Genomic DNA, 17433 nt, shown 5'->3' with positions numbered 1-17433 from the left:
TAAAATACTTGAGAAAAATAATGTGGAATGCAGGACAAAATTCCATCATTCTAATTTACTGAAATGTGTAGGTAAATTCATCAACATTTATACATGATATAAAAAACCTGGCTTCCACCACCTGCTCACTAGCCAAGCTTATGCAAACACTCTGTATTCAGTACAGTGGCAGTTGCGGATCTCTGGCTGTCAGCAGCACAAGAACTTTGGAATTCAGCATCCAGATAGTTAAAGACAACACATTTTCCAAGTGTTGTAGGTATTCTTGAAGTTTTGAGTTGGGGGGAGAAAGCAGAGGAATCCTAAAAGCTCCACAGCAAAGGAGGGATGTGTGGAGTTTCATTACTTGTCTAGCACATACCTAGCACTCCTGACTTCTTCTTTTTGTTTTTTTTTTTTTGTTTTTTTTTTTTTTTTTTTAATGGTTCATTAATCCTCCCCCTGCATAGTGTCACTTAAAACTTGTAAAGGTGTATCACAGCATGGTTGAGGTTGGAAGGGACCTCAGAAGGTCATCTTGTCCGATCCCCCTGCTCAAGCAGGGCCACCTGGAGCCAAGTTGCCCAGGACCACGTCCAGGCGGCTTTTGAGTGTCTCCAAGGATGGAGACTCCACAGCCAGTCTGGCCGAGCTGTGCCAGTGCTCGGTCACTCTTACAGTAGAAAAAGTATTTCCTGATGTTCATAAGGAATATAAGATGGCAGTAAGATCCTGTTGTGCTAATTGCTGTACAGAAAAAAAAAAACAAAAAAAAACAAAAAAAAACCCAAAACAACAGAGGGCAATCCTTGGCCCTGAGTGTTTACAGTGAAAATGCAGGACAAAGGGAGCGGGGGGGCTGCTTGGTGGGGCAGGTAAAAGTGTAGAGCACTTTTGTAGCCATAGCCCAGCTCCTCTTTCCAAGAGTGTGGCACGCTGGTGAGGTAAATGGGTTATCTTCTAGCGGTAATGAATGCTGGAAACGGAAATAAAGTGTGCCCAGTACTCTGCGTGTGGCAGAGACTGGAGAACTCTGCTTTGGGATGGGGAAAGATACTGGGGATATTGGCACAGGATAAGAAGGAAGTGATAGAAAGGCTTGAAACCACGGGCGTTGGCGGTGAGAGAATGGAGTTGGGGGATCTTGGAACTGGGCAGAGAAAAGAGGAACAATTTGGGGAACACCGCTTGAAGGAAAGAGTAAAATACAGTGTGTGGGTCTGGGATGAGGATAAAGCCAAAAGGTGTATGTGTGAATCACCAGAAGAAAGCCATTGCCTGGTCTACGAGAACTTTCAGACTGTTTAAGTAAGTGTGGTTGTTTTGTGTTTGTTTTGGTGTGGCTTGGCTTGTGTTTTTTCTCCCCACTTTCTAGTCTATGTAAGACCAAAGGTAACAATAAAAATAATCACTCTTAACAATACTGCTCCGAAATTTAATCAGAACAGCAGACTAAGTAGTTACAGGCTTCTTCCTCTTTACGAGTCCTTTTTAATTGTTGACTGCTATCTATTATTGTAATCTCTTATCTCAGAAGTTGAAGGCAGGGTTTAGGTAAATCAGGATTACTCTTCCAACACAGCTTCTTTTATTGTCCCTTTATCAGGTATCTGTGGGTAAACTGCTGATTCACATCCTTTACATTCACTTTACAGTTGTTATTTTCCTTGACTTCCTGCAGAGAAATTGAACTCTTTATGTTCCTCAATGTTTCTGTCTAGTTTTATTTCCTGCTCCCCTTTTCTTGCCCGTTTTCTGATTTGTTTTTGTTCTCCCTTTACCTCCATCTTTCCCGATACATGCAACTTCCTTCCTATCCACCAGCACTGGTGCCCTTTGTAAGATGATCTCGATCTGGCTGCTTATATTAATGTTTTCATTCCATGGTGGTTATGACGTTTGAACCATGAAATGAGTCACTTGACAGACACCTCGTATTTTGTTAAAACACCCCCATTATTTGCTGAAAGGTAGCATTCAAGTAATATAAAAATGGCCTTGGACTTTGGAAATCTCTTGGAACGTAATTTCTTCTTGCTTCTGGATTTCTCAGTGCTGTACAACAAATTTTGTATTTACAGTACTATTTTATGGAACATACACAGATATTAGAAATACACGAAGAGGTTAATAAGTACCGACTGCCTGACAGATAATTCTAATTAATTAATCTCCTTGGTTATCCAAGCTATGTGACTGCAAGAAGCAACACCGGAACTAAGGTCTGGTTTTCAAGCTCTTCTTTAGGCAGAGAGCCTTTAGCCAGATGGACAAGTCCCTGTCCGTCTTGACAGAAGAGGAACTGGCAGTGCTGCCACAGAAGGGTTGCAGCGTTCAGATATCGACTGCACATAAACAACCATAGCTTGTTTCCAGGCTTCATCATCTGAGTAGAAAGAATACTTCACTCCTTGTGATAAGCGAGAGGTCTCTGAAGCATCTATTGTAGACAGTCTGTTTTTCCAACTAGCAAGTTAAAAGATCATTGTACTTAAAATTTAAATTTCATTTTATTAGGAAGCATAAAATTGCTGCTTGGGAGGCAGATTAGTATGATGGCCTTCCAGATTTGCAGCATCTGCCAAGTGAGGAGCCTTGCAAAAGCCTGCCTTAATTTCCCATCTGCAACAAGTAATAAATAGAATACCAGGCTTGAAGCAGTCTTCAGGCAGGAATACCATGGGAGGAATGCAGAGCTCTTTCTATATTAAGTTCATTTTAAATTGACTGTCTTTTGGGAGGATTTTCTACAGATGTCAGATTTACAAGTCAGAGCAGGCATGCCTGACCAACAGAATGCGGTTTATACAGGCATTGGTCAGTATTTTATTTCAAGACTTTTTAGCCTCCCTCATCAAAAAACACTTTTAGGGAGTCATCATGAACTTCTCCCCATTCCACTAATTAAAGCTGCAGTTGGTCAATATTTGCCTTTAGGAAGCTCCGTCTGCCCCGCTGCGTTCTGTCCATCCATGTGAGCTAACTGGCACGCAAAGGACCTGGGAAGAAAACTCTTCTGAACAGCTTCCAGCCAGCTCTACCCACATTAATTGTAAGCTTTTATGTGTGTGTGTGTATATATATATATATATATGTATATACACACATATGGATTAGATGTTATTAGATGTTATTCTCAGATGCGTCATTATGGGCGGTTTGTGTATTATACTGCAGACATTTTTCGTAATACTTGTAATACTCTGCAACTGGTTTCTCTGTGGATCAAAGGCTGCGTATTGCTTCTGAAAGACATTTCCCCCTCCCCAAGTTATTTTTATTGCTGTTGTATGTATTTTTAAATTTGGGCCGTTACCTTTCGCACAGCGGTCATACAATATTCTGCACTCCCCACAGCATATCCATCATATTTAGTTTAGGTGGATTCTTACCTAATTGACTCATAGTAATTTTTTTTTTAATCATACAGTTGATGTGTCCTTAATTTCTGGAAAGGAACAAGGTCTGATAGTCTTCTCACCCATTTTAATACGAGCTAGACATATGCCTTATAAGTTTTTAGACTGCTTTACTTTTACAATGTTAAAGCAATTATATTCCACTGTGTACAAAAAGCCACAAGGGGAAAATCTAAGCAATTACCAAGTCTAATTATACACATTTGTGGCTTGGTATTGGAGCTTCGTAGAAGAATTTTGTGATGCTACTCCAAATATTAATTTGGTCCTTCTGAAATTCAGCATCTATTTAAAGAAAAAAAAAATGTAGCAATAAAACTGAATTGAAAAGAGCAGGAGAATATATGGCCAGTAGCTGTTAATAACTGCTAATGTTTGCAGGTTTAGGGGGCATTAGGTTTTTTTTTTTTCTTTTTGCTAATTGTCATAAATACGTTCTTGTGGAGATCTCTCTGTAGTTGAGAGGTGTTTTGATAAATAGCTTGTGGTATCATTTGCCCATCTCCAAAGTCTTTCACTGTTCCAGTAACAAGACAGAATACAACTTTCTATTAGCTGCTGTGGTCCCTGATGAAGGGAACTTTACTGAAAACGGCGGTCATCTTGTAACTTCTTTGTGAGAAGACAACAGATTTGAAGCTTGCCAGTCTCAAATAATAGAGAATTTAGTACTTCTCGTTTTCTGTCTACAGGAAAATTTTTCCTGCAGATCTTGAAGCTATTCAGGTTGGGAAGTTCTGAACCATTTAATTTTAGCACTGTAGGAGTTAGTGTACAAGTGGCAGAGAGATGCTTCTGTTTCATGTCTTGTCCACGGGAAATAGGCTAATCAAATGTTTTCCAATTAGAACAATCAGCTCATCAAGGGAAACAAGCCAGTATTGGGCTTGTATCCAGTTCCTCCTAAGGCATTTTGCATCAAAGAAAATTAGTTCTGTGGCATCATCTTAAGGTTGAGGATTCACCAGGGAGTTGGAAGTACACAGGGCAGGGATGAAACAGAAGTGGGGAAAGAAAAGACCGGAACAGCAATGATTAATTATTACTGCTCACAAAAGCAGAGAGGCATATTTTTAGAGATCAATTTTCACTTCAAGTACACGATGCTTTCTTTTGTCAGGTAACTCTGGCAGTGGAAAGCTGACCTAGAGAAAAATCAGTGAGGCTGCAGTTTCATGTTGTGCTCTGGCTTAAGAAGCTGGTGCTGCTGCCTGGGAACAAAGTGCAGTCGTAACTATGTGGGGAGAGGTGCAAATTCAGCACTGACCCTCTTAGGGGGGATCTGCTTTCACTCAGTGTTTTTTCTTTCAGAACATGAGTCACCTGGAAGGAGGATGAGCATCCGTCACACTTTCTCCTCTTGCAGTGCGGAGGGTCAGATTTATATAGTGAAGGATGAGTTATTCTTTCGGGTTAATTCAGCCTAAACTAAGATGTCATGGCAACAATACAGAAGTTTAGCCAGTTTAGCCCCAGGACAGCTACTAATATGAGTATAATTTAACTTCAGTAGGTTATTTATAATATATTAATCTAAGGTGGTTTTAAACTGCTTGGTGATGTACTTAGTTTTCAAATTCAGAAGAGGAAATCCATTTTGTGTTCTCCTTCAACAGCATAAGATGTTTTCTGTGTTACTTAATGCTTGTGGTTCCTCTGTACTGAGATGCAGTACTTTCGTGTGCTGTCCTAAGCAAGTGGCTAAACTGGGCTTGAACTCTTGCTCTAAATTTGGTGTGCTGTTTTAAGTAGGCTGTGGACAAATCAATGCAATCAGCAACTACAAATACAAAATAGCTTAACGTGCCACCATTGGGGATGCCTTCAGAAATAATAATGATAAAATTTAGCTGCTGGTAGAGGATAAGAGAGTTGTATTAAACCTGTTGTTTATATCTGTCACCTCATATATCAAAGTGAAATTATTTAGGGTGGAATACTGATAAACTTGTCCTTCAGGTTCCTCTTAGCATGGTAAAAATGTACAAGTTGCTTTCTTCTTCTGATTATTTTTGTGGCCTGTGCAAAATTGATTTGACACTAATCCCCATTTCCAGGTAGGTGTTCGCACTGTGTATGCCTTCTGCACCATTTCCCAGATGCATATTTTGTTAGTCTTTCTGAACTTACAAAATGATGTAAAAATGGAAGAGGCAGTTATTCCACTAATAGATAATTCTGCTTGGAGATAAAAACGGTAGGGGAGGGCAGGGATAAAAGCAGTACTGGGAAAGAATAAAGATACTCTCTATAGTCTTCACTCGGGAATATTTTGGCACTGTATCCCAGAGCCAGTTTGCTCTCTGTTTTTCTGACATTAACTTGCAACCGTTCAAATGGCAGTATTTCTAAAAGTTTCAGTCAGATGCCCTTTATGCTTTGAAATGTCAAGGGAAATAGTTACCTAATGATACAGGGCAACATAAAAATAAAAATCCTTGTTTTACCTAGTTTAGATTTATAATTGAGATGATTTATAGGAGAATCCACAGTGAATCTTAACCTGACCTGAAAGTTAATTAGATTACCATGGGTATTATGTCCTATTCTCAGCCTTTGCAAACAGCCAGGTTAAAAACCAGGCAGCTAGTAATTGTGCAGTTCTTTACACTGAATTCTTTAAATAATTAGTAATGTAAAAACTTCCTTCTAAAAATTGCTACTTGCTTTTTCAGTCCACAGCAGCAGTCTTCTAGACACTCTCACTTTGCCTTGTAATGTATCCCAGCAATGTTGGTTGGAAGGGGCTTCTGGAAGTCATCTGGTCCAGCCTCCCTTTAGAAACAGGATGGTTGCCAAAGCAAGATCAGCCATGGCTTTGTCTAGTTGAGTCTTGAAAACCTCCAAAGATGGAGATTTCACAATCTGATTTATTACAGTAGTTTGCAAGGTGTAACATAAAACAAAATCTGTGAAATATCTTCAGTTTTACTCTAAATATTTCTGAATCAGATTTTGGCAGCCGTTGCCTGGCAAAGAACCTGCATTGCCACTTCTCTATGAAAGATAATTGCAGTGTACTGTAAAGGTGGGTTTCACGTCACCTAATTTTAGCTACGTATGGATTAGGTACCTAGTTTGTTAACCAAGAAATTTCTCTCTAATCGGTGAAAAGGATGAAGCCCCACGGAAAGGCTCCTTCTCCCTCTCAGGAGCGGTTGGGATGAGCCATTCTCAGGCAGTGCCTCTTTCTCACCACCATTTGCAGGGAGGGTCCCCTTGCCATTTGGTGTCAGACTGGCTTAGGTGGCTACTGCCAGATGAGAGGAATTCCTTCCTAACTGGACCAAGGCAGCGGGGGGGACTACACCAACAACTTTGTTCAAGTGGGAAATCATGCTAATTAGCAAATACTGCAGAAAAAAAAAAACAAAACAAAACACAAAACCAAACACATGAGGCAGAACATGGACTGAGAACCATAGCGCTGTCTTCTCAAGCCCTTCCCTCATGCTCTTCCTCCATTTTCTGGTTTGTTTTTTTTTTTTTGTTTATTTGGCCATAATGATTTTGCCCTGGTCATCATTCTACCCTATTGTTGTTTTTTTTCAGTTGCAAAGGGGTAATGAATTTGAATTCTGATATTTTCCCAGGATTATCATGGCTTGGAAGAGGGTGACTCAAAGATGGGGTGGTTTTTTTTTGGGTGTGAGTTATGCAAACAATGCGGGGAGGCAAGAGCATTGTAATGTGGCTGATAGAGGAAAGATTTTGCAAGCAGCAGTTTATTGCTTAGGATGCCTGTGGGGACTGCATGGTTATGCAAACAAGTGCCCCAAAGGGGAAACATCCTGTCATTGGTTTAGTGTAACCGGAACAGCAGCTAGAGGCATGGCCAGCACTGTCTTAGAGCAGAAAGCTTCCTTAACAGCAACTTACAAAGCATCTTCTTTTCATTCTCTCTCTTATTATTCTGCCAGCAAAGACGTGCTGAAGTCTCTTTTGTCCTGATAGGACAGCACAGGAAAGGATATATTTTGCTCTTCATACTGCCTTTGATCTTTTGTTAGTTCTCCAGGTTCACTTAAATTGCATATTCCAAAATAAAAAAGAATCGGAGCTTTCTTAATTGACTTCCTTGCTCTGCTGTTGTTGTATGAAGGTTGCCTGAGAACGGATATTTTTCTGTCTGCAATCTGTAAAAAAGGCTCACTGTGTGCTATTAGGTATCACGGGAGATTTTGTTATATTTTTCTCTTCCTTAAATCTGCTGACTTAGTCAGTGACAATGGCATTAAAAGTGACTGTTAGTACAAGTTTTCCTAAGCCTCATCTTAAACACATCTGTTTTAAACTTTACCAAATACCCTACTTTTCCAGACAATTGTGGTAAAGCACGTATAATGTTTTCTGATGGATGCAATGCTTGTGCTTGCTGGGCCTGAAGTATCTGCTGTCCTCTGTGTCTTGGGAACAACGTGCTGAAGGTCGGTTTCTGATGCATTCATTGCAGGACCCCGAGGATGCTGTGCCTGTTGGGCAGAGGAGGGCCTGGTGCTGGTGCATGTGCTTCGGATTGGCCTTTATGCTGGCTGGTGTCATCCTGGGGGGTGCCTATCTGTACAAATATTTTGCATTCCAGGTGAGTCAAATAGATTTTTTTGGTATGGGAGGCTGGTGTTTTTCTCTGTTAGGCCTTAAATTTAGAAGGACGACAGCAGACTCAACCCAATAATAGCATTGCTAGTCCCGTTTTTATCTTAAGAAAACTTCAGCTTTTCTAAAGGCAGAGTGTATCGCCTGCTCTGAAGTTTCCTGTTGGCAGGGGAGGGCGGGAGCGAAGCTGGCAAATAAGAGAGCAACACCTTTGAAAATCACACTTTGCAGAGAAAGGATTATATCTAAATAGGACTAGGGTTTAGGAACCCCAGTGGTATCCCACATTTTTAACTGCTCTTTCTCCTGCTTTGCCATGCTGAATACTGGAGGTGGGTTAATCCCTCGAAAGCCTCCTTCTTTGACCCCGGGTTTCCTACGTGCATACAGTACTGCTAATGCACAGGAAAGGGACTGCTTGTCAGAGCAGTGCAGTGAGTCTTCTCCTTCCTGGCCTCCAAAGGAATAAGAAATACAGGCCCTGCAGCGGTCTTGGGAGAAGCACAGTCAGCGCGGTTAAACATGCTCTGTCAAGTCGAATCCGCGCTGACGAGATGAGACCTCTGACAAAACGTGTTTTCAGTCTTCAGCAAATGGCACCGCTGCAGGAGGAGCCCCGTGGAGGCCGTGGTGCCAGGGAAGGGGGGCTTTTACCTGGAACGTGGGAGATCCGAGTTAAATATTGTCATCCTTGGCGGGGGGGGGAGTTGTCACTGGGCAGCATGGTGCGAGCACACCCTCCCTCCTTCAGAAACTGCTGGGGCTGCAAGATTCACAGGGCCAGAAAGGGAGAGTATAAGCAAAACACATACCCCTCTAGTCCACTGGTTAGTGCACGTAATTATAAGGTAGAAATTCTGTGTTCTTGTCCCTGCTACCAGGATTTCTGTGTAGAAGGCGAAGTAATTAAACATGAGATATTCTAGCTGAATTTGCAGTTTATAGCCTCTTTGGCTGTCGCTTTAACCTAATTTACAGGGGAGCAGTAGTGTTGTAAACAATGATTAAACAGCGTGGCGTATCTTGGTGGATTAATAAGCTCGGAGAAGCTGAAGGCCTGCTGTATTACTAACGCGTGTTTTGCCCATGCTTGGCACCACAGTGCTCCACCTTTCACATGCCAGCTATCTGAAATGGAAGGTGCTGTTTAATTCCAACCTGTGGTACTTGTCTACGTGTCAGATCTGGGTTGAAGGAAACATTCAGGAATCGAGCTAACATTGTACTGAAGACGTGTTCTCAGTGTAAAACTTGAAATTGATGGCATGTGCATATGCACAAGTTGTATGTTTCTAAAACTACCTGGCCTATAAATTCGGTATATGACTTGCCCTGACTCAAGACTTTATTTTATGCTTCACTCTGGTAAGCTGCCACATGTATTGTGACAGAAGGATACAAATGGGTTGTTTTAAATTATTTTTATTACCTTTTTGTCTTTTAAAACTATTCAAAACAAACAAAAAAATGATTTCTTTTAGAAACTGACTTTCAAAACTCCTGAAGCTTTGCGAAACTGAGCAACTTCACGGAATAATTGAGGTTGGAGGGGTAGTCTTTAAATCATCTGATCCAACACCCCTACTGTAAGCAGAGCCAAATTCAGAATTAGACTTCCTTTTTAAAGGTGACGTGGATAATCAATTTAAATGTCTTAAATTTAATTACTGACTGCGGTTAAATCATAAATTAATAATAAAAACAATATGCATATAGGCATAGGAGCTTCAGCATCTTTCTAAAAATAAGGTGCTGTGTGCCACAGATAATGGATGCAAACCAGAAGACTAGATTTTAAGAACCTGCTTTTCCTTGAATTCAAGGGAAGGACTCCCTCTGGGTTCCGTACAATCAATGTTTTACCCATTGCCCTGTTGTAGATAGCAATTGACTCCTACTTTGGCGTCTGAATCAAATTAAAGGGAAAACATTTCATCTAGTCTGACAAGTTTTTCTTCTCCACAGTGCTTTGAGAATATTAGTTTTAAGCTTCTAACAAGGCTACTGATGTTTTTGTTGCTGGGATGTTTACTATTTTTAGCAGGGTGGTGTGTATTTCTGTGGAATAAAGTATATTGAAGACGGCTTAAGTTTACCTGAGCCTGGGGCAGAGGCTCAGAGTGCTCGCTACCACACGATTGAGCAAAATATTCAGATCCTGGAGGAGGAAGATGTTGAGTTCATCAGCGTGCCAGTCCCCGAGTTTGCTGACAGCGATCCTGCCGATATCGTCCATGACTTCCACCGGGTAAGGAATATTTCTGCAGAAGTTGAAAGCATTTAAAAACTCGAAAAAATGTTCCCCCTCAGTCATCCTGATAAATGTACTCACTAATTATTGTGGTGGGGGAAAGTGGAGGGTGGAGGAGGCAGCAGGAAGAAACATTTTGATCAGCAGCAGGCTGCAAGCAATAATTAACTGGGCATACAAAGTACAGCGTTATACAATCATCACGAGGTAGTTTGTAAACCACCATTTGCAAATACAGTTCTGTTTTTAGAAAGAGAAAAATCTGAGAGCTATTTCCTTTCCTTATTATGAGGAAGTAAAGAGACTACAGTTCTTGCTGGGCTAAATCCACCAAGCCAGAATCTGGCCCACTGCTGTGGTGCTGGGGGAAGTTTAGAAAGGGTTGTCGTAGCTTTGACCTGAGTTTGCAGGGGCTGGCTGCGCCCGGTGTCACCGGGTTTGCTCAAGCACCCCCAGAGGTTGCTCTGGTGGCGTAACTCAAAAACCCCAAAGCAGCAGCAGGAAGGGAAGGAAGCGACCTGCTGACTGACCAGTGGGAGAGAGCTCTTTTTCCAGATGCTGTTGGAAGCCTACCAGAAGCTGAATTTTTCTTGGGCGCCACAGGCTGTTCCCTGGTTCAGTGCCTTTAGGTATCGAGGTGCCTTTAGCTGTTTCTTCCTTTTTTTTTTTTTTTTTTTTATAGAAACGACTTTGATTGGTAGGAATCATGGTAATAAATTTTTGCTAAGGCTGTTGACAGGCTTGCAGCTCTTGGTATTAACGACAGCTGTAAAACAATTAGAAGCCCTTCTTTTCTGTATCAGCCTGATGGAAGCTGTCTGATAGCGATGAAATGTTCTACAGCTGGTTTTCAGGAAGCTAAATTCCTGCAAACGTTTGAAGACTTTGCTGAACAGCTTTTCTAAGCAAGGCTGCAAAAGAAGAATAGGGAAGCATCCTATTTTTTTTTATGCAAACTTCAGAGTTTAAAGTTTTCTAAGCAAAATGAGTGCTCTCTATCAAATATTCATAACCAGATTTGGAGGAAAACATTGCTTGCTTGAGCTATGTCATTTAAAAATATTCCTGAATATATTTAGGGAGCTTCTGTTAAGAGTTGGAGCAAAGCCTCTAAAGAGGGAAAACCAGCAAAGGAAAAAAAATAAAAAAGGCAGTATGTAAGAACTGAATAGGCACAGTATAATGGTAGAAATATACTTTTTGACTTAACGGGTTAAAGGCTTTGCTCTAAAGGTCACTGCAAGAATCATTTGCCATAGGCACAACACTTCCTCCCATGTAATGAGATTAGTTGCACTGATGATTGCTGTCCTGGTACTATTTTGACTGTTGGGCTCTTGGTGCTCAGTATTTTATATACGTCCGCAGCCTTAGAGCTTTCAGCAGCTTGAGATAATGTCTTCTTTAGCAAGAACAGATGCAGTAAAACACAGCTCAGTGAACAGAGCCTTAGGATTCATCAGGATAATTCCCAGGGCTTTTAGACCTCTGTTTTTATCAAATAATGGCAAATACTGCCGTTGAGGTGCTATAAAGATAAGAATTCAGCTATGAATAATCATTAACACTTCAAGTCAGTAGCATTTTTGAAAAGAAAGGGATTTTTGTTGCATTATCGGTCGCAGTACTTTTTTCCTTCTAGATTTTGTTCTTCCCGGTAGCATTTCCCCTTTACACTGTAACAAAATATAAAAGCCTGGAGCTTAGAGCAAGGTTTTTCCCCTGTTGTTTCAAAATGCAGGCACTAGGAATAAATGAATGCTCTACTTGATTCTGTAACAGCTCAGATACACCTTTGTAATTTCATTACTGTAGTGTATTTGAGCTGCTTATTGCCTGCTGCCTTGCATAAATCCTTGTCACAGATTTAAACTTTCATCAAGACTGCCTTTTATTTCTGCATTTACCTACCCTCAAGTTGGAGGTTTTTGGACACACTTCATAGCGTACAAAGCAATAATTTGAAGAACAACATGAGGCAATAGCAGTTTAGCAAAGTCTGTATGTGAATTTTCCGATACTCTCATTATTTTGATTAAAATAAGTATTTCCTCAACAGAGACTCACTGCCTATCTCGATCTTAGCCTGGATAAGTGCTATGTGATTCCTCTGAACACTTCAGTTGTTATGCCACCAAAAAATTTCCTGGAGCTGCTCATCAACATCAAGGTACAGTTAAATCGTAACTAATTTGTTCTTAAGACAGGGAAAAAACAATTTTTTTTTGCTTTTGCTTCCCCCCCCCCCCAAGAACTCTTGACATTCTCAAAAGGTGCGTTAGAAAGTTAACTGATCATTAGAGAACTTTGCAAAGAGAGAAAAAAAATCTAAAACCTTCTCAGTTAATGAACTACAATAATGAAGGAGTTATTAATTCAGAGGAAGAGAAACAAACCTGATTTCCTTCTTTGGTGCCACAAATTTGATTGACAAAATTGTGAAGATGTGGTGTACTTAGACTCTTTGGTAGTAGCCTGTGTGTCTTTTGATTTATAACCCGTTGTGACTGGTTTCCATAAAGCACGTGTGCGCTGGACTGGGACTGGTTAGCTGAAAGGCTTGAAGTAGGTACGCTGGGAAATCCTTTGAACGGGGGCATCCTTGCAAGCGTAGGTCCCCAGGGTTGGCCCCGACTTTGAACGGATCCAGTGGCTCGAGGGTGATGTCCCTGGGGTGTGTTGGATGTGCTGTGCGTGCGCAGGGAAGTGAGAGGTGGCGCTCGGTGTGACGGGCCAGTTCATGAGGCTTCCAGCAGCCTTGAGACGGATCTTCCTGTGTCCAGGGAGGTTTTTGTAGGAGTGAGCAGGGTTTGGGCTGTGTGATTAGCAAAGCCTGTTTAAACAAGAGGGGTTGCAGTACAGCCAGATTCCTGGTTCTGCCAGCACCAGACCTTCAGAACAAGATTCAGCGTCCTTAAAACCGCCGACCGCGGACGGGGCTCAGATACCACAATCACTCAACAACCCGAACATGAGTTTCCAGTAAAATGTTGTGGGAGCTCCTAATCTCTTCCCAGCAGGGTTTGATAATGGAACTCTGCTGCCTGGCCCGTGGTGCTGGTGCTGGTGCTGGCTGGCTTGTCGCTGCCACAGGGACACGCTGTTCTCTCGGTACTGACCGGGTAAAACACAACGGCCTGTGACATTGAGGAGGCCAAAGCAGATAATCTAATGGAGTCTCTTACTAATTTAATATGAATCATCTTTATCTTTCTCTTTTTAACTCTTACATATGTATGCTTTTAATGCAGATTTAAATGGTACTTACCTTGCATTTCAGCCTCCTGGTTTCTTTACAGAACAGCAAAACACTCCGGGTGGGGAAGAGAGCTGATAAGCTAACTTGTGGCTAAGATTTGGGGACAGTGTTTTAAATTTTATTTTACTGGGCTTTTGTGACTTTAGAATTGTTAATATCGGGTTTGCATCTTTTGAACAAGGCTTTGGCAGTAGGGCTCCAGGAACCATTTTAGCAATTTCTGAGTGGTTTGTGTATTATAAATAAATTTCACGTGAAAAATGACTTCACAAGTAAGTCCTCTGCTGCTTTTTTTGCTGCCTATTTTGAGACTGGCTATTTAACCACACTTTCATTGCCCGTACGTAAGGATGAGGTGGTATCTGCAAAACACAGTGAACCCCTATTTTTTTACTTTGTGTATGCTGTTTCGTTTCCATTTAAACACACATTTCCATTGTGTTTAATTCACACAAATTCCGCTATTAAAAACTGTTTGTTTCCTAGTTTGTCATTAGTACTAAATCAAGCATGCTTGGCTTACAAGTGAGAGGATAACCAGGCATCACGCATTTAATTGAAAATCTGTGCAAAAGCAAACTGTTTTGATCATTGTCCCCAACAATGAGTGGCCTAATTTTATGAGACATCTGTTTAATTCTCATTGTATTAACAAAATGCTGTGGGCATTTGATGTCTCAGAGTATCAGGCTCAGTGTTTTGTAACTGAAATTTGGGAGACTATTCTGCAGATCCACAAAGTGAGTGAATTTCTGTTCACTGTCCTGCAGTCACACTGGTTGCAAAGTGTTTGTTTCATTAAAATGAGTTCTGAATACACTCAGAGGGCTTTTTATGAAAATGGAGGTGCTCTGGGCTGGTTTGGTTTGATTTTTTTTTTTTTTTTTTTTTTTTTTTTTACAAAAAGAAGCCATAATTTTAGCCTAAAGAACCACATTTCTATATAGTGATACAGTTTGCTTGAATATGCAGACAGTGAAAAGCTTCCCCCTTGCTTGGGAAACAAGGCTGAAACCCAGGCATCATCCACCTCGTTCCCGTTGTTTTGCCAGCCAGCCAATTTTAACTGTCTGTGATGCACGGGGCATCTCAAAGACGACAATATTTGTGGCGACGCTGGATCTCAGTGCTGGGTAATTGCTTCTGGACCAGCTGGGCAGAGGAGATTCCTGCACTGAGGAACCCCCTGGGGGGGGGTCTGGGGGGTGCTCCAGGAGGTCCCTGCGGTTTGGAGTGCGCGAGCCCAGGAGTGTCCTCGCAGGCTGCCCCACGTCCCCAGCACTGCTGCCCACCCTGCCACCGTGTTGCTCTGGGGCTCTCTCCTGAAATTGGAGAGACCGGGGGTTAAGATACAACAATTTACAGTGATTCAGTTACAAAAACACGAGTGGGATAACTTGGGAGCCTGAAGTCTTCTAAGCTCTTATCTAACGAAAAAAATCGCTGTTGTTTTCCTCATAGTAGGTGCTGAAGAAAACTTTCATAATTTAAAGTGAATTTTATACAGTCCTTTCTTCCTTTACCGAAAAGAATAGCATTCAGTCAGCTTCTTCTCAACATGTTGCTCGGACTGAAAAGGACAGTCTTGTTTTGCAATTGAAATTTCAAGTTTTTTATTGTCAATAAAAAATACAGTGATCTTTCGCTAAAAACATAGTGATTCACCTACACTGAGTTTGTTTCCGTATTAGGCGATCACTTTATTTTTAGAAAGCAAGCAACACCACCTCTACTGCCATAAATTACAGTCACACTAGCCGGATTTCTTAAATGAAGTAGTATCACCAAAATGTTGATGGTGATTACCAGCAGCAGTATTAGCAAGCTGGCTGAGAGCTAAGTACCTGCATCTTCAGCTGTGTGCAGTGAGGTGTGAACGGAGCCGGATTCCTCCTTCATTTCAGCTGTGGCAAAATAGCACTGAAGGGACTAGAAGAGGCTTGGGAAGCCTTTGTGTGTCGTCATGGCTCCTTCCTTTGTTGGTGTCTTGCCTTAAAACACCTGACATACCGACTGTCCTGGGTTGAGTGAGTGGTGGGGTTTTTTGGTGGCAGGGGAGGGGGACATAGGGGCGACCCCCTGTGAAAAGCTTCTTGAAGCTCCCCCAGCTCCAAGTCAGCTCCACCTCTGCACCAAAACTGAGCCCATCAGCTGCGCCTCTGCAATAACGTATTTAAGAAGGGACGTGGTGACGGGCAGTGGGACTGGTGAGGAGGAGTTGGGGCAGCTGCGTGAACATCAAAGTCAGTGGGGGAACGGAGGAAGAAAGGAGGGGGGAGGTGTGCCGGAGCAGAGACCCCCTTGTATCCTGTGGGGAGATGGCAGGGCGGCCCCCCCTGCCACCCATGGAGATCTACGGTGGAGCAGACACTGATTTACAGCCTGTGGCTTCCGCGTGAGTGATCAAGGTGCTGTGTCCAAAGAAGGCCGGGGTCTCATGGGAAAAGGCAGTCCCGCTGCTGTAATTCAGCGCTGGGAGGATTGCAGCATGCGGGGGTGTCCCACGCCGGAGCAGCTCGGGAAGGGCTGCAGCCGTGGGAGAGAATCCAGTCGGAGGAAGTTAGTGACCCATGACGGAGCAGTGTGGGGAACGCTGCAGCCTGGGGGAGGGACTCACGTTGGAGAAAGTTTGTGGAGGACTGTCTGCTGTGAGAGGGGGACCACGCTGGAGCAGGGGGGAAGAAGTTCCAGCAGCTCCCCCCACTGCAGATGGCAGAAGCGGCAGCACTGCCTGCACCCCCCATTCCCTGCCCCTGCGCCACTGGGGGAGGAGGTAGAGATATCGGGAGCAGAGCTGAGCCCGGGAAGAAGGGAGGGGTGGGGGGAAGGTGTTCTCAAGGTGTGGCAATGCTTCTCACTGTCCTACTCTGTCACATGTTGTTAGTGTCTGTAATAAATGTATGTTCTTTTTTTCCTTCCCCTAACGAGTCTGCCTTTTGCTCGTGCCCATAAAGGGGGGTTTTCCCCCATCCCAGTCCTATCTTGAACCCCAAACCTGGCTCTCTGTCCCTTCTCATTGCCAGAAGAGGAGGGAGAGCGAGCGACTGCCTGGTGGTCGGCTGCCGACCAGGCCCAAACCACGACACCGAAACGGCTTTCTAATACCTTTCCCACAGACACAGTTGTGGGCCTCACCGTACTAACTTAGAGGACTAGTTAGTCTCGTCTTGCGTTTGGCTTGAGGGTTGTGACCCCCGCTGTGAATATGTCCAAGGCTTCCCAGGCCCCGTGGACGGCCGCTGGAGGGTACCGCGGCTGGCGTGCTTCGGCAGCGAGAGCGTCTCCACATAGAGCACGCTTCTGCCAGCTCCGGTTTGGGAGTTAGTTCCTGCTGAGGTCTGTTGGGCTGTTGTTAATTAAGTGAAAGCTTTGGATGAGAAGCGCAGGACTGATCCGTGACAGTGGGTGCTCCTGGAAAGAAATGTTTGGTCTCTGCTGAAGACTGACGTTCCTGTAGCAGGAGGGCGGTGGATGTATGCATCAGTGGAAGTTCTGTGACCTTTTTGAACAGAATCATCCTGTATTTCTGTAGCGCAGTGCAGTCGTGTTTGCACATTTAGAATAAAACTCTGTGGGCAATACATACTTTGAAAGAATTCAGAGAAGATATGTCAGAGCTGTGTTAAAGAAACACATTGCAGCGTGCTTCTTGCGTACTTAGACCGCGAAGAGATGGCTTTTGACAGAGCTGTTACATTTTTGTTCAACAGGCTGGAACATATTTGCCTCAGTCCTATTTGATTCATGAACAGATGATTGTTACTGATCGCATTGAAAATGTGGATCAGCTGGGATTCTTTATTTACCGCCTCTGCCGTGGCAAGGAGACCTATAAACTACAGCGCAAAGAAGCCGTGAAAGGTAAACGTTCTTCCTGCGATCTTTTGTGTTGCCAGAAAGTTCAGTGCTGCTTGAGTTCAATCAATAGG

At 42.8% G+C, this 17433-nt stretch overlaps 1 protein-coding gene across 2 annotated transcripts in view; it reads left to right on the top strand.

The window, feature by feature from the left end:
- Positions 1-17433, top strand: part of ITM2B (integral membrane protein 2B) — a 29012-nt gene that overhangs the window by 9636 nt on the left and 1943 nt on the right. The window contains exons 2-5 of one of the 2 annotated variants that reach the window (XM_042806171.1): positions 7852-7980; positions 10039-10242; positions 12305-12415; positions 17215-17365. In XM_042806171.1, coding sequence (XP_042662105.1) covers positions 7852-7980; positions 10039-10242; positions 12305-12415; positions 17215-17365 — 595 coding nt within the window. Of the gene's footprint in view, positions 1-7851; positions 7981-10035; positions 10243-12304; positions 12416-17214; positions 17366-17433 lie in introns of both variants that reach the window. The other variant, XM_042806170.1, reaches the window with a different exon arrangement.

This window comes from Tyto alba, unplaced genomic scaffold, assembly GCF_018691265.1.
Source record: "Tyto alba isolate M040663 unplaced genomic scaffold, T.alba_DEE_v4.0 Super-Scaffold_45, whole genome shotgun sequence".
Lineage (NCBI taxonomy): Eukaryota > Metazoa > Chordata > Aves > Strigiformes > Tytonidae > Tyto > Tyto alba.
The sequence above is the reverse complement of the archived record's forward strand: the minus strand, read 5'-3'. Positions and strand labels throughout refer to the sequence as shown.